This window comes from Elephas maximus, chromosome 1 (assembly GCF_024166365.1).
Source record: "Elephas maximus indicus isolate mEleMax1 chromosome 1, mEleMax1 primary haplotype, whole genome shotgun sequence".
NCBI lineage: Eukaryota > Metazoa > Chordata > Mammalia > Proboscidea > Elephantidae > Elephas > Elephas maximus.
In genome coordinates, this window is record NC_064819.1 from 214,343,537 (window position 1) to 214,365,702 (window position 22,166).

At 41.8% G+C, this 22,166-nt stretch overlaps 1 protein-coding gene across 2 annotated transcripts; it reads left to right on the plus strand.

Annotated features, from left to right (window-relative positions):
- The first annotated feature begins 4,171 nt into the window (after positions 1-4,171).
- Positions 4,172-17,854, plus strand: LTV1 (LTV1 ribosome biogenesis factor). 2 transcript variants are annotated; one of them, XM_049902640.1, is made up of 11 exons: positions 4,172-4,332; positions 5,349-5,480; positions 6,617-6,787; positions 10,832-10,919; positions 12,480-12,621; positions 13,056-13,317; positions 14,768-14,922; positions 15,901-16,040; positions 16,934-16,986; positions 17,181-17,381; positions 17,507-17,854. In XM_049902640.1, the coding sequence occupies exons 1-11, from the start codon at positions 4,330-4,332 to the stop codon at positions 17,615-17,617; spliced, it is 1,458 nt and encodes a 485-aa protein (XP_049758597.1). In that variant the 5' UTR covers positions 4,172-4,329; the 3' UTR covers positions 17,618-17,854. The 2 variants fall into 2 exon arrangements, with proteins under 2 accessions (XP_049758597.1, XP_049758606.1); XM_049902649.1 differs by having other exon boundaries at positions 4,173-4,332; positions 14,768-14,895; positions 17,507-17,853.
- The last annotated feature ends 4,312 nt before the right edge of the window (positions 17,855-22,166 follow it).

Here is a 22,166-nt window from a genome sequence, read left to right on the forward strand (position 1 = left end):
AGGGAATGCAACTGCACAGGGGGCCATTTAGCATTACCTTGTACTACAGTTTTTATGGCGTTCGCTTGCAGGTGGAACTCACCAGAAGTCTGCAGCTCCAGCCCCAACAAGATATCTCTGCCCAGAATCTATTCTGGTATCAGGGCTAGGTATACTTTGGTAGGCCTTTGGGGGTAGCCTTCCAATCTGCAGCACTAGTTTGATTTGGCACACCCTGATGGCCCCACCCCCGTACCCATCAATAGCTGTTAGTGGCCCTTTAAACCTATCTGGGTTATCATACATCAGGGTGCATTCTGCTCTGGTGTCCACCAAAGCCAAAACATGTTGCTTGTTAGTGAGGGTCCAGTGTATGATCATTTCAATGTGTGGCCTCTGGTCCCCTGTCACCCAGCGGAGGGCTTCCTGCACCTGTGGTGCACCTTGGCCACACCCCTAGTTGAGGGGTGAGGGAGACTCCCACCCCTCGGCGGGGGAGCTGTAGGCTTGGCCTCCTTTCAGGGGCTCCAGTCAGTGCCTTTGTGGAACCCAGATCTCTGGTCAGGAACAGTTCTACACCAAAGAAACACATTTTATAGAATAGACAGTTTGATCAAATACGTGGCACAATTAAGAAATGCCCTTGCAGGGAACTGCTGCACTGAGACCCCAGACTGCTTGTCTGAGATGTATGGTTCAGGCTGGGGTTGTCTTGCCCCCTCCCGTCAGCCATTTAAACCTGTCCATTGAAGTGCTCAATTGCCCCTATGTCTTGGGGTGATAAAGAGCGTGAAGAGTTCATTCAAGATCCAGTGGAAGCCTCTGTATAGGATAAAAAGCCCCGATATGATTTACCTGCCGAGAACACCCTGGCCTGTTGGCTTGGGAATCTGTTCCTGCACAGGTTTTAGCCTTGGCCAGGGTCTCGTAGGTGGGTCAGCTTTCCTGTGCTACCAGCGTTTTCTGATAACAGTGGCAGTCCATGCGTGTAGGCCCAGTCTAGGATGGTGTATGAATCTCCACAGACGGTCCTGTCTTAAATCCAGAAGGTGGTTGATTGCACATCTCTTTGCTCTGGAGCAGACAATGCTTCAGCCTCTGTAGTCAGCTGGTAAGACCGGTCTGCTCATTGGCTGTTTTCCACTGTCAGCATACGGGCTTTTCTGATGACTATCCACACAAGTAACAAAAGCTTATCAGGAGCAGAACCGATTTTGTTATATTTTTGTCCAGATGTCTCATCTCTGTAGAGGCTTGCTTTATATGTTAGTCCAAGGGTTGTCAGTGGCCAGATTGAATGGCCAGGCTGTTAGCTATAGCCCACGCCACAGTTTCCTTGTGCCCCTCTAAAAATGGCCCTAACTGCAGCAGTTCCCATCAGGACTTGGAGGCAAAAGTTTACAAAGGTGTGCATTAATATATCAACTTCATCAGTATATACATTAAGGATTTGTAGCAGCCCCAAAGGACTTATCCATAGTCGGGCTGGGGTAAGTGTCTCAATGATAGTGACTTCAGACCCAAAGTATACCTCAATGGACTTTAATTATAACACAAGGCCTTTGCTTCTCGCTGGTGACAGAGAAATGAGGCTTAATCCTCAACCTTAAATATTTCTGAAAGAAGATCTGGGAAAAGTTGGCTGAGCCTTCACTCATTTGTGGGGCCGCTCCTCCACCACACCAAGTACAAGCATGGGTCCAGCCCAGTTGCCTGGTAACCTGGAGGTGGGCCCCCCCTTTTAGTTTTCCTCTTACCATTGCAGCTGCAGCTAGGTTGTTGTTCAGTTATCTTGGCTGGGACAGCTATCAGAGAATTCTGAGGTCTCTCCAAGGTCATTCAACACAAGCTATATCTTGAAGGGCTTTTTACTCCTTTTTTCCCTGCTGTTTTAACTCTTGCTTTGCACTGGGTGTTACAGGGTGTTCTCAGCACCAGGGACCTGTTTAACCCCTCCAACTAGCTCCAGTCCCATGTTCTACCAACTGAGCTAGCCCAGCTTTGCTGGCCACCCTGGGATTTCTCCCACAGAAAAGCATACAGGCCAGACCTCCCCACACAGACATCGCTGGCCACCCCGGGATTTCCCCTGAAGATGCCTCTTGCTTCTGCAAACGGGGCTCTAATGTTTCAGTGGAGGAGGAATATGCTGTATGCGAATCCTCCAGTTGCAGTTCTGCTTCCAGCTGCCTAATTAGGGCCCTAGCAGCTGGCTCCGCGTCGGACGCTCCTCTCAATGCTGCCAGTAGAAGCCACCCCACACAAGCTGCCTCAACACAGCAGTCTGGCTTTCGCTTTGGGGTCTCCCATGAATATCGTCATGCCCACAACAGCGGCCACGTAACTCCTGCAACCAAAACACGAACATCCTTTTTTTTCTCAACATGCAAAGGCTCTAGTAACTGCAACAATCCCTGTGGCATTTTCGGGGGATCGCTGTACTCCCGCACAGGTCCCCAGGCATCAACAGCCTGGGTTAGTGGTCCCAGGGCATGCACCCCTGGACACCCTGGGATTTCCCCCAGCGGACCCCGCTTTTCCCCACCCATCTGGGAAGGCCTGGTGTGCTGCCTGGAATCCTGCCGACTACGCCACGTGTCAGGGGACAGCCTCGCAAGGAAAGACCCTCACCGTGCATCCTGGCAGATAATCCAAAGAACTGACACATAGCCCCTTCCAGACTCATGCGTTCAGGGAAACTTACTGATACGGGCAAGCAGCTGCTCTCCAGTGGCGGCCAGCTGGAGTATTTTCTCCAACCACCCAGCAAGGGATCCAAGCTTATATACCATTCCAGTTGTGACCGAGGCTCATTGCTTTCTCCCATGTCCTTGGGCAGTCAGTGTTCCCAGGGACTCCACGTCCAGGCCCAGATGTTTTCCTTCTTGTTGGTAAGGCATTCCTCGGCCTTGGCCATTGGCCGAGTCATGCCACTCCCGGCCTTGTACCTTAGCCCGAGTCCATCCTGAATTCATCCCCAGCATGTTTCAGGGAAGAGCACAGCTGACTGATTCTATTAGAGAGGGGATGCATATAGATGCATAGCATTACCCTACAACTATCTTAGGCCCTGAGGATAGATACAGCAGTAAATACAACAGATTAAAGTAAAAAACAAAACAAAATTTGCCCTCATGGAGCTTAATTCTAGATAACAAACAGCACTAATGAATGTCTGGCATATAGGAGTGTTGTGTTACTCATTGTCTCTGCATTACAAAGCAATACCTCAAGACAAGTCCTGTGGTCTTAACCTAAATTGTTTCTATAAGTTTTATTGTAATAAAAGAATAAATTTTCATAAATATCTATAGTGGTGATAATGTAAGACATAAAGCCACAAGCCAGGAAATTGCAGACATTGAGAAAACGCCAGAAATTGCAAAGGGAAAGCACAAATTTGAGAATAGGCCTGCTGATAAAACTTTGAATGCATTCACGACCCTCTTTTGCGCAAACAGTCGTTTAAGTTTGTGAAGGCCTGCCTGAGACATTCCTGAGGAGGTGTGCTTATAGACTATTTGCTTAAACCACTTTAAAACATTTGAGGAATGACTTGGAAAAGAATAAATAATAGTTTCCACCTCATAAATTAAAGTATGCAAATACCTACGAGACTCTGAATATATTTTACTAGTTCCAATGCCTCTAAAGGCCATCTTGCAGGTTTTGTTAACTGAACTTTTGAACGCAGTCCATTCCAGAGTGGAAAATAAAGAGCTGATTAAGTCTGGCGCAGCCTGGAGTATCAGGGCCCCGGGACCCTCCCTCGCTAAGGCAACTGACTCCGCGCCCGCCCAGACTTTAGGGAACCTGAAACCTCGGCGACCGGGGAGGGTAGCCACCTTCCTTCCAGCACACGGTTTTATTTTGTTATAGTTGGGAATGGGCACAGAATGTCAATGGAGATACTAAATGCATCGTCTCTGTTTTCGGTAGAGGGCGCTACAGAAGCAAGTGCTCCCAAGAGCCCACCCAGTGCCGTCGCAGTGACCCGGTTTTGCGTCTCAACGCTGCTAGCCGTGGGCGACTCCCTTCCCCTTGAGGGTTAATTCTAACCGTGAAGAGTCCCGCCCACCCGGGGGCGGGAACCAGGCCAGCCCCGCCTCCCAACAGCTTCTCGCGATCATAGCGCCCGAACGAGCTGTGCGTAACTTCCGGTCGCCGTCCATCAGCTCTTCAGTGATTGGTCCATTTCCACAGCCTGGGGCGTAACGCTATTGTCAGCAACTTGGGGTTTCACGTGCAACTGGGCCTAAGAATTCTGCCGCGAGCCGGGCCTTGTCGGTGCTCAGAACGTCGAGAGCGTCTTCGCCGCATTTGTTGGGGTGAGCTCCGCGGGGCCACAGCATGGTAAATTAGCCTTCGTTGTCTCGGCGGCGGGCTGCTCTGGGCCTGCAGAGGCCAGGCTGGCCCCGCTAGCGCGGGTGCGGCCTGGGACTGGGAGGGCTCCTACCCCCGCGGAGGCCGCGCTGCGGCAGGGTGCCCTGGTGTGGGTCACTCTCACCACCCTGGTCATAGTTTGCAGTTTAATTTGGGTCTCCCACGGCCGAGTCTCCCTGGGGAATGGATTGAGGCGAATGTCCTCCCCTTGTCCCTGTGGGGCCTGCAGCACTGCGTGCCTTAGGTTGACAACACCGGACACACAGCACACAAACGTGCCACCTTGTGCTTCATGGAGCCCGGGCAGAAAGTTGCTGGTCTCTCCAGGCGTTGGAGGGCATATGTCTACCTGTCTGTCTGCCCTGGGAAAAGGCAACTTGTGGGAGGGTCCGGGGATGGGCCTAAAGTAAGGCCCCTTACTCAACTGGGACGGTGGCTTCTCCGTTTAGAAAGTCAAGGTCGAATAGCGAAGTAAGAACGGAGATGATGAATCTCGTTCAGCGTTTGCTGTTTATGATTTTGTTTAGTAGTTCCTACGTGAAGTGTTCACCCTGCTGGAAACTGTCTCTCCCAGTTTTCTTGTGGCAGTCTTCTTGTTACTCTAGTTTCACCTGTCAGGGACCTTCCCTGAGCACCCATTCTAAAGTAACTCGAGTCATTCATACACCACTTCTGTATATTTTCTTTTATTTATCTGAAACCATTGTCTTATTTGCTTTCTGTTGTCTCTAAAAACAGAGACTTTGAGTTGCTTACAGTTGTATTCCCAGCACTCATGACAAGGTTTGCAAAGAGTAGGTATTCAGTAAATATTTGTGGAAGAGAAATAGAAATTTTATAGGATATAAGTGATGCAACTTGTGTAGGTTTTAAAAATCTGCTGATCTTTCACATAGCTCATTGAAGATGCCTTTGTGGACTATGAGACTTTTCACTTTTTTTGTCATTTTACTTTAACGACTTGTTCTAATTCTGTTCCTTTGAAGCCTCACAGGAAGAAAAAGCCCTTTATAGAGAAGAAGAAAGCTGTGTCTTTTCACCTGGTCCATCGGAGCCAAAGAGATCCTTTAGCAGCAGATGAGACTGCACCTCAGAGGGTTCTGTTGCCTACACAGAAAGTAGGTCCTTTCATTAGCCAGTGCTTTTGAAGCAGAAGAGGACTCTCAGCAGTTCTTAATAAACTGTCGTTAGTCAGCCACTGTTCTTATGTAACTGTGGTCTTTGGGGAAACAAAACATGGCATAATTTTTAGTCAGTAAACTGACTTTTGCATCAGACATGTTTATTTTGTTTGGGAGGATAAAGCATCTTTATTTGACTAGTTTAAATGAACAGATCTTGTAAAGTAATGGTGACCCTCTGCTGTCAAGTCAGTTCTGACTTGTGGCGACCCTATAGGACAGGTTAGAACTGCCCCATAGGGTTTCCAAGGCTGTAATCTTTATGAAAGCATACTGCCACATCTTTCTGCCATGGAGCAGCTGGTGGGTTTGAACTGCCAACCTGTCAGTTAGCCACTGTACCATCAGAGCTCCTTAAAGTAATGTTAAATAGTTACTAAATCACAGTTACAGAGATGCGTGATGTCGTGTTATTTAGGGAATAATCATATTCTCAATGTCTGTTTATTCTAATATCCTACCATTTCATAATCACAAACTGCATTTTTGCCACCTGGTCATTTATCTCATGAAATGGAGAATACCCGAACTCATGGGTTAGCTTTTGAAAATGCCGGAAGCCTTATTTTTAAGGTTGGTTTGATTATTGTTAATCACAGAGCATTCTTGTTAAGTGTAAAGTGAAAGAGAGTGTTGGGGGATGCGTTGGATGGTTTTCTGTAAAGTCAATTTGTGTCATTCTTGCTAAGTTTCTTTGTGTGTAAATACAAGAAATTGTGCTTATCCTTCAAGGCTCCCTAATCCTTTCTTCTAACCCACCAAATACATGATAAAATGAAATGTGTGTGTGCATGCACGTTTTTCTTGGCTTGAATCATTGCACAACAGAATTTTATAGAAAGAATTGTTTTCATTCCATTGTAATGTTATGTAGCACTTCACTGACTTCAGTTGGGTCACTTCTGGTTTAGAAGCTTTGTATTTCCTATGTTTGTCGAGAATTCTTTTTCTCATTGCTGTTAACTAATGTCTTTATATGCCATCTGCCTCCTATTCAGAAAGCTGCTCTCATTGTAAGGTTCTGTACCTTATCCTTGGAAGGGCCACCCGTTCCATCTTGCTTTTTGTCCAAGGTAAACGATGAAGAAAGGCGAGCAGAACAGAGGAAGTATGGTGTGTTCTTTGATGATGACTACGACTACCTGCAGCACCTGAAAGAACCGTCTGGGTCTTCAGAGCTTATCCCAAGCAGCTTCAGTGCACACAACAGGAGAGATGAGAAAGAAGAAGCTTTAGTAATTCCAGTAAGGCATTTCAGCAATTTAAGTGTGATAGTATATTGGGGGAGCGGTGAATGAAAAAGTCACCATTTTTAAGTCAAGATAACTGGGTTTTGTGTGCGTGTGTGTGTGTTGTTTTTTTTTTTTTTTTTTTTAATTGGGGCAAGAAATGGTGACAGCATGAAGAACATATAAAGCTAGGTCATGGCTCCCCTTAAAATGTATGTGTGTGCATGTGCCATCAGGAGAGAGTAGGCCATCTGTTCTCTGGTGTCAGGTGTCAAAAATAAAAGCCTTTTTGACAGGTTTAGAACATTAGATTAATAGATGCGGTTATATTAGGTAGCCCGTTTCACGAGAAGAGACGCAGGTGAAAACATTTAAGCCGTTCATTATAATTCATTTAAACTTGTAAAAGTAGAACTTAATCTTTGCAGAATGTTCTATTCAAACCTTTAACATCTGTGTAAAAGCTGCAGGTTAATCAGGAGGGAGAGCAGGTGAAATGAATTGTAATGAAGCACCTGTTGCTTTGAAAAAAAGTCCATTTTAATTCTTTTAAGTACAAATAAGAGCTCATATATATATGAAATTAGTGCTACTAATTTGTTTGTCTCTGTTTATATTAACCATGCCCATGTTGCATGCATTAGTTATCTCATTTTTTGTTCAGTGTAGGTTTCCTTGTGGGAAATTTATATTACACACAATAATTGATGCAGAATGGCTTCTGTACTTTATTTACTTAAAGATAGCCTATTAGAATTCTCAGAAACCCTGGTGGCATAGTGGTTAGGAGCTACAGCTGCTAACCAAAAGGTCGGCAGTTCGAATCCACCAGGCACTCCTTGGAAACCCTGGGGGAGCAGTTCTACTCTGTCCTATAGGGTTGCTATGAGTTGGAATCAACTCTACGGCAAAAGTGTTTTTTTTTTATTGTTGTTTTATTAGCATTCTCTGCAACTAGGCACATGGTTGTGTGGAATTAAACTTCCATATCAGCTGGCACTTAAATAAAAAAAATTCACCAGATGTGTACACAGAAGGGAAGAGATAAAAAGGGCAGCAAATCCCCCTGGGCTCTTCTCATGCTGCAGTCCTGGTAGGGTCTAGATATTCTTTTCTTTGAGAAGATGTGGTAATAGTTTCTCCAGTCCAAAGTTTAAGGACAGTCTCAGGATTAAGGTTAAGTATTGCTTAAGGTCAGGTCTTGGGGTGTCATCCAAAAGAAGGACCTAATAACAGCCTCAGCCATTCCACTTACTCGCTAGGTCTCAGCCCTCCTACTGCTTCCCTGTTGTCATAGAACCAACTTCTCACCTTCCCTAGGGCCATGACATCTGTTGTGGGGTACTTACCTTTTATTGGCTCACTTGCTTCTAAGACCTCTTGAAGGGAGTGTAGGAGAGGTCTTGTGATAGTTCAGTTTCTTTATCTTATTTAGGGAGAAAAGTTTTATTAAAGTCCGAAGATTTTTCTGGCTTGATTGTATTGACTAGTACAAGACTAGCTTTTAATTCTTAATTCATTTTGGATTAAAGTAATCATTATCTAAACTCTAATCAGGTACATGTTTCTTTGGCTATTTTTCAAAGTTTGAAAAATACTTGGAAAGGTAAATTCACTAAACACAAACACTAAACCCCTTTTTTAGCCCCAAATTCCAACGTTAGATAATCACAGAGAACCTTTTAAAAAAATGGGCTCTACAGCAGAAAAACAAATCTTTGCCCATGTTTATGCTGCCAACAAGCTAATTTTGGAAGCCATGGCAGCTTGGTATGTATGCACAGTAATACATAGCCATTACTCATTACCAGCGGGTCTTCAAACTCTTCCTTCCAGTTCCAGCCCCTACTGAGAATTTGCTTTTCCAGCCCAGATATACTGAATCAGAATCTACATTTTAACAAGATCCCCAGGTGATTTTTATGTATAACTTCCTGGGCATTTGTTAGAAGTGCAAATTATTAGTTGGGAACATGGGAGAAATGCTTCAAAACCCTGGAACTGGTGAGAGCTTACATCCCAGCTTTGTGCCTGTTACTGCACTGAGGAGGGACTGGGTGGTGAGGTACGCAGAAACCAAGAACCCGTGGTTGTTACCCTCACATTGTTAACCATTTAGTTGAGGAGATGAAACTAAAGCATAAGGATTTATCAGAGAATACAAGCCAGCACATCTTTAAGTAGATTGTATGGTGTGAAGAATGAGAGGATTTCGTATAAAAGGAAGTTCTAGGACAGCGGTCATGAATGGCTTCATGCAGGAGGGAAGAAGTGCGCTGGCCACTAATGGGTGAGTACTAACAGGGAAGAAGGAACATATCAGTCAAAGGAAGAGGGCTGTGGAGGTAGAATTGTGGATCCCAGTGCCTGGTGCATAAACTATCAGTAAATTATTTAGCATTATTACATGACAGTGAGGAACTGGAGTTGATTTGCATGGAGGTCCTATGTTGAGTAACAGCAAGAACTTTGGATATGTAGAGTGGACGTTGGTTATACAGGGCCTTGAAAATCAGGAGTTTAAATGTGGGGTAAAATATCAAGGACTGTTTTAAGTATGGGAAAGTCACATGATAAAAACATGAAAGAAGTTTAATCTGGCAGTGATATGCAGGTTGGGTTAAATGATGTAGACTAGCTAGGCAGCTGTTGCAGTAGTCCCTGTCTTGGTTATCCATGCCTATGATGGTGCCCAAGGGAATGGAGTGAAATCATTGTATACGAGACAGTTCAAATGGACATAAGGAATGGAGAGAAATGATTTATGTCCACTCTAGGATTTGAGATAACTGATTCACAAAAAGGCTGTGTCATTGTTATGGATTGAATTGTGTCTCCCAAAAAGATACGTTGAACACTCCTACATGGTGGCTAAGAGTTGGAATCGGCTTGACAGCAAAGGGTTTACAGGTACCTTTGAATGTGACCCTGTTAGGAATAGGGTCTTTGAAGGTGATGCCAGTTAACATGAGGTCATCCTGGAGTAGGATGGGCCCTAACTCTGTATGACTGGTGTCCTCAGAAACAAGATACAGGGAGACAGAGGAAGGATGCCATGTGATGCTGCAGCTGCAATCTACGTAATGTCTGGAGCTTCCAGAAGCTAGGAGACATGTAACAGATTCCCCCTCAAAGCCTCAGGAGAAATCAGTACAGTGGACACTTCGATCTTGGACTTCAGCCTCTGGAACTCTGATACAATGAATTTCCATTCTTAAAACCACCCAAGTTGTGCTATTGTTACAGCCGTCAAGAACATGAGGACATTGGATTAAGAGGAAAAAGATTAATTTTGTTTTGAAACTTCAGCTTGAGGATAGTGGAGTCACAAGACCTGGATTTGAATCCTGGAACCTCACTTGATGGCCATTTTCAGGCCAGCAAACCGTTTAACCTTAATTAGCTTTTGTTCTGGCATTGAAGTATGTTACTCTCACAGGGTTATAAGGATTAAATGGAGTAATGTACTGGAGAAAACTTTGTGAGGTAATGAGGGAGGTTGCTTTTGAGGTGAAGATGGGACGTACTTGTTTGAAGTATGTAACTAGAGCTCAGGTGAAGAAAAACACAGAATGAAGTTGTATTAGTTTCCTAGGTCTGCCATAACAGATTACCACAAACGAGATGGCTTAAAACAGCAAACTTATTCTCTCTCAGCTCTGGAGGCCAGAAGTCCAAAATCAGGGTGTCAGCGGGGTTGGTTCATTCTCACTGCTGAGAGGGAGAATCTGTTACATGCCTCTCTCCTAGCTCCTGGCAATTTGTGGCAATCCTTGGCGTTCTTGGCTTGTAGATGCATCACTTCAGTCTCTGCCTCCGTGTTCACATCGCACTCTCTCCCTCATGGCCTTCTTACAAGGACACCAGTCATTGGACTAGGGACCAACCCTACATCAGTGTGATCACATCGTAACTAATTACATCTGCAAAGACTGTTTCCAAATAAGGTCACATTCTGAGGTTCCAGGTGGACATAAATTTGGGAGAGGACACTATTTAACCTAGTACAGTAATTCAGAAATATTTCTATTCTAACTACTATGTGATTTCTTTTTCAAGAGCACTGGAATTAAGTTGCCTTCATCAGTGTTTGCATCAGAGTTTGAGGAAGATGTTGGATTGTTAAATAAAGCAGCTCCTGTTTCAGGTGTGTTTAATTCTTTAGCTTTCCAAATAGATAGAGCTGTGTTTTGCAAAAAGAAGCATATAGTAACGGTTGTAGGACTTTGGTTCCCTAATAAAGTGTGATGGTTGTCTTTTTGTATTGTTTTTTTCAAATTTTTAGTCTTGAGAGTTTCTGTTTGGAAAAGAAAATGGAAAATTATTTTTCGTGATCTGTTGGAATTTTAACCTTTGCCTAACCTCCTCACAAATGATGATATTGAACTAACTTTATATACATACAGAGAGCAATCTTGAAAATACTTCATTTGTTGGCTTTCAGAATTCCTCTTAAGAGTGCAGAAGTGTTCTATAGAAGTCTGTTTTACCATCTACTCCAGGTGCACTGAAAAATTATCATGTTTATTTTTTTTTAGCGATGTCAACATGGTAATTTAGAACAAACACAGAAGTTCACAAAAGTGACGTTTGATATTTTCTCCTAAATTGCCCTAATTACTGCCTAATACTTGTCACATAGCATTTGTTCTACAGGGCTTTGAGCTGCCACTGTGTGGTGGGGTCTTGGGTTAAAGAAGAATGAAGTATAGTCTCTGACCTCAAGGAATTTGCCCTCAGTTGAGGACGGTAGACAATAAATGGGAAATTACAGTGACAATAAGATGGATAAATACTGGTCCTGCACGGGTACCAACCCATCGCAGGGGAGTCGGGCAAGGCTTCCTAGAGGTAGTGGTGTCTATGTTGATCTCTTAAGCAGAAGTTAGGCAGGTGGAAAGAGGGTGGTGTGGGGAGGAAAGGATATTCCAGAGAGGAAACTGCAAAAGCAAAAGGACATGTGTATAGGAAATTATACACATTTTAGCATGCCTAAAGGGAGGGGGAGGATTCATAAGAAATGAGGCTAGAGAGTTAAGTAGTGTCCGTGTTGTGAGGGGCCTCAGGGTTCACGTCCGGTTATGAGTTTGAACTTGAGAGAGAGGTTTTCTTGGGCTCTGTAGTATTTTTATGTGGAATAACATAGCTGGGATTTATTAAAATCTCAGTTCAAAATAAGACTGGAAGTTTAACAGTCTGCAGGTATTTCAGGTTACTTCTAACAGGTGAATTTAAAGCCCAGTTTCTTCCTGCACTTGAAAGCTTCAACATTTGGTGAAATAGACAAAGTACAGTATTGTAGATCTGTAGTGTTTTATCCGTGGATATTGAAAACGGAAGTATTTTTCTTATTTGCCTTAGATTTATCCATCTCTGTTCCTCCACTAAACTTGAAGTTCTTAATCATTCTTTTTTTCCCAATACATAGATAGAATCTGCTATATAATAAACCCAAAAAACCAAACCCAGTGCCGTTGAGTCAATTCTGACTCATAGCGACCCTACAGGACAGAATAGAGCTGCCCCATAGAGTTTCCAAGGAGCGCCTGGCAGATTCGAACCGCCAACCACTTGGTTAGCAGCCATAGTACTTAATCACTACACCACCAGGGTTTCCTGCCATATAATAGGTACTCAGATATAATAGTTGAGTAAATGAATCATGCTCTCTTGAGAATTAATTGCTCAATTTTTGTTTGTTTTCTAGGCCCTAGACTGGATTTTGATCCTGACATTATTGCAGCCCTCGATGATGATTTTGACTTTGACAATCCAGATAATCTGCTTGAAGATGATTTTATCCTTCAGGCCAATAAGCCAGCGGGAGAGGAAGAGGGAATGGATATACAGTATGTCTGATTTGTTCAGAAGCGGGGATAATCTGTCTCTTACAGGGTCACTATGAGTCGGAATCGACTCAGTGGCAGTGAGTTTGGGTTTTTTTGCTGCCGTTGTTGTTGCTCCTTTTCTGGGCTATTAATTGTAGAATTTTAGAGCTGGAAGAGATCTTCAAAAACATTTCATCTGACTTCTGCATTTTATAGTAGAAAATGTGAGACTCAAGGCCTTCTTTATAAGCCACTGAGAGGTAGGACTAAAGTCCCATCTCCGATTGCTTGTACATTGCTTTTCCTACCACACTAGATGGGCTAACAGCATTGCTAGCCCTGCCTGAACAACCCTGTGCGGTACCTTCCAGTTTTACCTGTATAATGTGTATCTGCTGTTTGTTTTGTGGTGGTGTTTGGATTGTTTTAACTATTACCCTTCTTCATACCTTTAGCAAATCTGAGGCTGAAGATGACAGTGAGTGGGAAGATGTGGATGATGAGAAGGAAAGTGGTAGTGACGGCGATGACTATGACCCTGAAGGCCCACTATCAGATGAAGATGGTATGTCTGCCCCAGGCAAACCTCATGGAGCTATGGAAAATCGCGTGTTCTGGGAAGAGGAAACAAAAAGTCGCTTCACGGAGTATTCCATGACTTCCTCAGTCATGAGGAGAAATGAACAGCTGACCCTACATGATGAGAGGTTTGAGAAGGTAGGTCCCAAAACAGTGATCTTTTGATACTGGCTCCTAGTAAGATTGTATGTGTGTTGGGGACCAAAAGCTAAAATTTCCAGTTATTAGAACAGTCTGTCTCTTTAAAACCTCCCTAATTTTAATTCTGGAAGGGACGTGTATGGGTCAAAAGAGTTGGCTACCCAGACTTCCTGGCTTAGAGTTCTGACATTTTGATTCTGAACCTCTTCTGACCACAGTCCTCAGGATTATACATTTCTCCGAAAGCACTGGCCGGAGCATAAACAAAATTGCATTCCTCTCAGTTCCTCAGAACTGGAGAACAGAAACCGAGTTCAAGGTGCTTAAGAACGGCTGAATTGTAGTGTGCTTGGGCTTGGTTCAGGGGTAGCAGGCCACATTCCATTCTATAGCCTTTCTGTTTATACAGGTTCTCCTGGCCCCTAAGCCTTTTTACCCTACTTTAATAGCTTTTAACATTTTCTAACAGTATCTACTGCTGATTTGTTATGCATGTTGTATATAGGCTTGTTTCTGATTAGAATGTAAGCTTCCCTCATGCAGGGATTTTTGTGTGTTTTGCTCACTGATAAATCTCAAACCCTAAAATGTTACCTGGCACATAGTAGGAGTTAAACTGTCCAATAAGTGATGAACGAATCAATGGTTTCCTTCATGGTGAGTCCAAGGTAAAAATTCTAACTCTGCAATCTTTTCACTAAATATTAGTTTTCTTTTTCTCTCATAGAGATAGGTAAACTATTACTACAAACAACCTCACTCTCTGGAAGATATGCATCACTCCTTGTTTTACTCTTTTATAAGCCCATTACTATTAGCAGTATTTGAATTATACAGTAAACATCATCTAAGCAAGAATTAAACTTGTATGTTAACAGCAGGAGGCTGTTCAATTAGATTATCTTTTCGTTTTCATAACCAAAGGATTTGGTTATGCAAAAATGTTCTACCAAGGTAAAGATCTCTGCCTAACATTTTATTCTCCAAGCTGAATAGAGTAACTGCCTTTCATTTGCATGTTAAATGAAATCCCATTTTCAGTCTAAATGTACATCTTACAGTGCTGGACAAAATTTTATCCACATATTGTTAGTGTTAAATCCCTGCTAATGTTTTAAGATAGCTGTGATCTTATGCTAACCCTTAAAGCTGTTGCTGTCAAGTCAATTCAGACTCATTGCAACCCCATATTTCAGATTTGAGCTGCGCGCCATAGGGTTTTCAGTGGCTGAAATCTTGTATCTTAATGGAAGTAGATCTCCAGGCCTTTTTTCTTGGGTGCTGCAGTTAGTTGAGGACAAAGTATTTGTGCCACCCGGAAATCTGATCTTACAACAGTGCTTAAATCTTACATAGGGGTAAAACTAATGTAAAAATAACATTTAATTGCTGTGTTCTTAACGAGTGCGTATATTTTTCATGGTATCTTTTCTCTATTTATATTCAGTTCTATGAGCAATATGATGATGATGAGATTGGAGCCCTGGATAATGCTGAATTGGAAGGTTCTATTCAAGTAGACAGCAGTCGGTTACAGGAAGTTTTGAATGACTACTATAAAGAGAAGGCAGAGAAGTACAGTGAATTCTTTTCCTTGTTTAGGTGGTTTATTTCGTTTCCACATAAAGTCTGTAGTCGTACAGCTAAATCCGTATTTAGAAAATGGTACCTTTTTCATAAACTTGACTCATGTGGCTTGTTTCTTTTGCCCACATTTTAGTGTTGAGAATTCTGAGGCTGAATATGACAGTGGGTGGGAACATACTGAGAACCACTTTCTTTATAACTTTGACCTGAGAAGAGTCATGGTGGCAAATATGAGGACATAATTCCAGTTGGAAGATAAGGTGGTGCTTCTAGTTGTCAGCCTTAACTCCATCCCTATCTGATTTGTAGCCTGGAGCTACCCTTACACTTCAGTAATGCTGATTGGCTCAAGAATTGTTTCAACTTCTAAGTATATATGTTCTTATTTTCTTCCTGAAATACCAGGTGTTCTGAGAAGTAGATACGTGTGGCTTATAGAAAGATAAAAGTTTGTCTCCCCAGTAGATTAGCAGAACTGACCAGCCAATTACTTGGCAAATCAGCATCCACATCAAGGTGACTCCTGAGGGAAACTAATGAAATGTTTAAACCTGTCATAAAGATCTGATGTCACGTGATCGCTGTAATATGTAAGTCCCACAGCAGGGCAAGGAGCTACATAGTTGGAGTGAACTATTGGATACTTGGAGAGATGGGTGGGCTCATGCTTTTCAAGGCTTTAAAAAACATTATGTTTTCTTAGGCAAGCCACCATCTTGTTTGATGTATTATACCCTTGCAAAGATGCAGATAGATTTTTCCTACCTGTCAGCAGAATGAATGCCCAAAGCCACTGGAGGGGAGAGGCAGGTCTGGGTAGAACTAAGTGTAACAGGAAGTGAGAGACAAGGACACATAAATATGTGGGTTTTTAATAATGCTGTTGTCTCCGTAGCTGTTAAAGTGCAGTTTTAATTAAAGTCAGTATAATAATGGGTGTGGTTTTTTTTTTCCTCACCTCCGTCTATTGATTTTTAAAAACTCAACCAAAAGTTGTGTAAAATTGAATACTCTTGAACCCTTTGAAGACCAGGACCTGCTAATGAATGAGCTCAATGAGTCTGAGGAGGAAGAAATTGTTACCGTAGTTCTTGAAGAAGCCAAAGAGAAGTGGGATTGTGAATCCATTTGTAGTAAGTATCTTAGTGTCCATTTACTATTAAAACTGTAATAGTAAGTTTTTCAGTAAAAACACATACACAGCAAAACAACTCAAAAATTTCTTCATATACAATTCAGTAACACTGGTTGCATTGTTCACATTGTGTCATCATTCTCGCTGTCTTTACCCAGGTTATCTCAGTACCCTTAACTTATATTCACTGCCCCCTAAACTTTTTATCTATGCTTTAGAGTTAACTGTTGTTAGTTTGATCTAGTACAGATAATTCTTTAAAAGAGTGCAGTGCTCAAGGCAAGCATTTTTTACTAATTGAGCTAACAGTCGTTTGGTTTAAAGATGACTTCAGAGGCTAGTTTTGGTTTATGGTTTAAAAATTATCTCAGAGCAGTAGATTCAGGGGTTCCTTCAGCCTCAGTGGATCCAGTAAGTGTGGATGAATGATAGAAATTTTGAAGTATTAAGTACATCAATTTTCTTAAAAATACATGTATTTTAATACAAGTTAAGCCTTTAGGAAATCTTTGAAAATGATGTGGAAGAGTAGTTTGAAGAGTAATATTCTTCTTACTGAGTTGTAAATATTTAAAGGCTTTTATTAGAGGGACTCCACTATTATTTTGAACTATGAAAACACCAGATTTTGTATTTTGAGCATAAATGAATTGAATTTGAAAGTTTTTTTTAAAAGTTAGTTTTCCCTCCTATATCAGTGCCTAACAGTAGTTCCAGCATAAGCATTGTCTCCTTGTAGATGGTAAGTCTTTCAGTGGCGGGGGCCACACTGCTTCATCATTCTGGGCCTGAGGGGCCCGAGGAATGAATATAGTAGAAACTCAGTAAGGTTTTGCTGAACTGAAAGTGTACTTATATGATGCTTATACATAATGGTTTTGGATTCTTTAGGTACCTATTCAAATTTGTACAACCATCCGCAGCTTATCAAGGATCAACCAAGGGTAAGTCCTAATGTCCTGAACTATCTGAACAAATGCACTGCAGGAAACAGAGTGTACGGAGTGTTTTCTCGCAGTAACTTTATCCCTTTGTGGCTGGTGACACCATTAGGAAAAGCAACAACAATGTGTCATTAGTATGCTATTTTTGTTTATAGGAGTGAAAAATAACTCGTGTCATTTTATCTTTATTTCAGCCCAAACAAATCCGAATATCTTCTAAAACAGGAATACCTCTCAATGTCTTACCTAAGAAAGGACTCACAGCAAAGCAGGTCGAACGAATGCAGATGATAAATGCCAGTGATCTGCCTAAGGCATCAACCCAACCTCGTTCTAAAAATGAAACCAAAGAAGATAAAAGAGCCAGAAAGCAAGCTATAAAAGAAGAGCGCAAGGTGAATATATTCCTTGGATGTGTGATTTAGGAAGAGCTGGTGGGAGGAAATTGTGGGAATTGAGTTTCTTTTGTAAAATTACATCTGTGTGAAGATTTGAATAACATGAGTGTGCTCTTGTACAGGAACGGCGAGTGGAGAAGAAAGCTAACAAATTAGCCTTCAAACTGGAGAAGAGAAGGCAGGAAAAGGAGCTGCTGAACTTGAAGAAGAATGTGGAGGGTCTAAAGCTATGACAACGGAACATTTAGAATAAGACATTTTCCATTAGGGGCTCCTCTTTATGTTCATTGATAAACTAGGATCTTCAAAGAGACAAAACTTTGCCGTTTTTACTGGCAACTATTGAAAAGATAACAGTAAAATATTTGAATTATTTTTATACCAATAAGTTTGTCAACCATCTTGTAAATAGTCTTATTTTTTAATTTAATATAAGCTTAGATTTGCTTTGAATAAATGACTTGAATAGAATTGGTGTGTTCTTCATTTATTTAGATGCTTGTGTCAGTTGTTTTGTGCAGATATTCTCAAATGTTTCTTGGAAACTTCTTCACCCCTTTTCAGGAATTAAGTGGGTTTGCTAGCTGTATCTAGGAGAGAGGCCCAGTGAAACTCAGTTTTGAAATGCTGAGTGGTAAGAAGAGTTTTCCTGAGAAGGTTCCCCCAGCAGAAAGCTGTTTTCCCTTGCTGCTCCTTGGAAACTGTATGGGGCAGTTCTACTCTGTCCTATAGGGTCGCTATGAGTTGGAATCGACAGCAATGGGTTTTTGGGTACATAGAGAGGAAACCCTGGTGGAGTAGTGGTTAAGTGCTACAGCTGCTAACCAAAAGGTCGGCAGTTCAAATCTGCCAGGTGCTTCTTGGAAGCTCTAGGGGCAGTTCTACTCTGTCCTATAGGGTTGCTATGAGTCGGAATCAACTACGGCAGTGGGTTTGATTTGGGTACACAAAGAGCTATTTCACAGGGATGCTAAAACTGAATATTAACGTTGTTGGGACTCAGATTTCCATTATATTACTAGATGATTTGCTTTTGAGTTTCAGAGCAGTGAAAACAGGGAACAATAGTAGAAGAAAAAATTAAAGAGAAGTTCATTGGCTTCAGTGAGTACCTAGCTCAGAGTCAGATACTTCAGCTTAAACTAGAAAGTTTGTCTTTTAAACAGTATTTAATGCTTGGAGGTATTTATATTTGATGGCAATACCTTGTTGAAAATGTTGCCTTTGTTTTTGGTGAGTTTCTTTTAACTTTTTCAAGTTTCAGGCAGTGATGGCATCACAGTTGTTAATTATTTGGTAAACTGTGACTTCTTTGCAACAGATAAGTTGTTAGTGACCCATGTTCATGTCTTTGTGACTAATGTGTTGTTACCTAGACTGTTGTATAAGAATCTGTGAACACTACCTGCTGTCTGTTGGTTGAGGTTAGGAGCTGAATGGCCGGGGTGGAACCATGTTTAGCAGGTGAGCTGCGTGCGTTATCTAAATTATTAGAAAGTGTCTTCATCTGTAATTGCAGCATTCCCACAGCTGGTAGGTGTTTTCTTTTATTAACTGTGTTATCAGTTCTAAACCTAAGTTATTGTAGAATTTTTTAAAGTGTGTTGTGAAAACCAGTAGCATTAGGTACTCTACCAACATTGATTTAAAAAAAAAAAAAGCCTCGGTTGAAGAGTTTGTCATTAACAGGAGTAGAAAAATGGAGAGTGTATATTTAAATGCCAACCTGCAGAAGCATAGGTCAGATGATGGTTTAGATTTGGGTTGTACTAAATCTTAAAAGGATTGGCCATTTGTTTGGTAGTTAATCTCATTTGAAATAACTACCAAACAAGACCAACGAGAGTCTTACAGATGCAGATATTATTTTGTCTTGTTGTTAGGTGCTCTTGAGTTCCAACTCATAGCAACCTTATGTCCAACAGAAAGAAACACTGCCCGGTCCTGCGCCATCCTCATGACTATTAGCTTGAGCCCATTGTTGGAGCCACTGTGTCAGTCCATTTTGTTGAGGGTCATCTTCTTTTTTGCTGTAAACTTTGTGAGGACAGGGAATTTACGAAGCATGATGTTCTTCTCTCCGGGGACTGATCCCTTCTGATAACATGTCTGAAGTATGTGAGACAGAGTCTCAAACCATCCTTGCTATTAAGGAGTATTTTGGCAGTACTTCTTCCAAGATAGATTTGTTCCTACTTTTGGCAGTCTATGCTTTATTCAATATTCTTTACCAACACCATAATTAAAAGGCATTAATTCTACTTCAGCCTTACTTATTGTCTAGCTTTTGCGTGCTATGAGGGGATTGAAAAAACCATGGCTTGGGTCAGGCACACCAGTCCTGAAAGTGACATCTTTGCTTTATAACACTTTAAAGAGATCTTTTGCAGCAGATTTGCCCAATGTAATTTATTGTTTTATTTCTTGACCATTGCTTCCATGTGCATTGATGGTGGATCCAAGTAAAGGAAAACCCTTTTTCCTCCGTTCATCATGATGTTGCTTGTTGGTCCAATTGTGGTCCATTTTTGTTTTCTTTATATTAAGGTGTCACCCATACTGAAGGCTGTGGATCAAAGACTTGGTCTTGGTGCTATTCAATTTTCATCTTATGGGCTTCCAATTTTACTGCACCTGACCTGAGTGATTTCAGTCAGCACATTATATATTTTGCAGTTAAGGGAATGTGTCTTTAAGCCACAAGCATATTGTGATTTAGGTGGATTATCCTGCAGACATAAAGATTGTAACTTTATTCTGGAGGACAAAATGCTTTCATAATGTGTTGAGTGATCTGACTGATATTTTAGTCACCTATAACAATGGTTGAGAGCCGTGGTTTGAGAATAAAAGGGCCATGGTAATTGTTGGAAGTCCAAAGAGAGAAGAGGGTTTTTGCCTTGAGGACTTCATAGTCTGAAGAGGTAGGGTGTGTGCAGCAAAATATAACTAGCAGTGCCAAGTACCACTCATGCTGGGGATCTTGCTACTTGCTCTTCCCCTGCCGAAGTACCTTTACTGCAGAGAAACCTTCACGGTTGCTGCTCAATTGGCACCTTCCTTGTAGGATTTTTTCTGACTGTTTAATAGCACACATCCCTCCCTTGCATCCTTTATCCTCCATGCCTGCTTTATATTCTCTATAACACCAATTGCCATCTGAGATAAAGCTTGCTTTTCAGTCTCCTCTCACTAGAATGTAAACTTTGTGAGGACAGGGAATTTTTTTGTTCACTACTTTATCCCCAGGTTTATGGCATACAGTCACTAAGTAATATATGAAAGACTGGATAGATGGGAAAGATGATTCAGGAAAGAATTACTTGGAAGGAACAATAGGATCTAGGCTCATTTAGCAAGGGGGAAGACCTGAGGGATCCCAGGTAGGGGGCAAAATCATGAACAATTTGTATGCTGTAATCTTAAGGAGGAAATGCTGGTAAAACTGATTTTGTTTAAGCACTGTCCATGATTGGTTTAAAACCATTTTTCAGGTATTTTAGTACTATTACTTTGCAAGTCAAATTAATTACCATTTGGGCATATTACCTATGCTGCTGTGCTGCATTGTATCCACACCTCCATTGTGATGTCATCAGATCACCTTCTCAGGTGAAGGACAGAGCTCTAGCCATCTCATAGATTTACTGTTAGATTTTTAATACTTAATATGTTGCTTCTTCATGTAGGTTGACACAGGTAGGTGTGCTTTATTAAGCCTGTTGGTTCCAGATATAGGTCAGAAGGAGGTAAAAAAAAATTGTAATGGCCTTACATTTCAATTTTGAAACTTAGAATGTGTAATAAAACAAATATCTGCCCATTATTCAAGTTAAGAAATAGAACATAGAAGCCACTTGTGGTTCCAATCCCCAATTTCATCTGACTCAGGTAGCTCTTTTGTACTATTCAGACTATTAGTAATTTCCTTACTATTTTTTTTACTACCTCGTTACTTAAACACAGTATCTTATCTAGTTTTGAACAACTGAGAAACAAGTACAAACCTAGCTGTATAGGGCAACATTTGCTACCACTAGATGAAGGTGTCCAGGAGAAGATAGGCTGAACGGTCTGGGTCATAGCGTGTCTTGCACTTCTAGAGTACAAGAGCTCTACGTGGAGATGTCAGTGAGCTAGGTGATGAGCAAATCCTGGGAAACAAGTCACCATGGTTGGGGCATCCTGGGTGTCCTGCAGAAATGTATTCCGGAGGTTGTGTGCTTGTTTTATATTTTCTGCTCTTAAACTCGCCATGGTTTACCTCCATCTCTCAAGATATAAATGTAGAACTTTCTTGTGGGGCAAATTGAGTGTCCTCAGCTAATCTAGACATCAGGATATGAAGGGGAGAGCAGGAACTTCACTGGGACACAGTCAAGCCAAGCACAGAACTTGGGCATGCTATTAGATTACAAAGGAAGTAGATATCATGGCCATGATATCCTTCAACATGTCTGCCTTGAGTCACATACACCTCCAGTCTGGACTGGTTGCCCTCTAGTCCTGGTGCTTAGTTTTCATCTTGGGAATATACTTCTTTCTGTGCTGAATTCTCTATTTCCTGTATCGGGGGGGGGGGCACATTCTTTAGTAATTCTTGAGATACAGTTGAGAGCTTGCATGTCTGAAAACCTCTTATTCTGCTCATACTTGATGGATAGCTTGGCTAGGTATGAAACCCTAGATTGTAGACTATTTTCCCTCAGAATTTTAAAGGCTTTGCTGCATTCATTTCTGTTTTTTGCTCTTTCGGAATCTAAAGTCAAAAATTCTGATTCC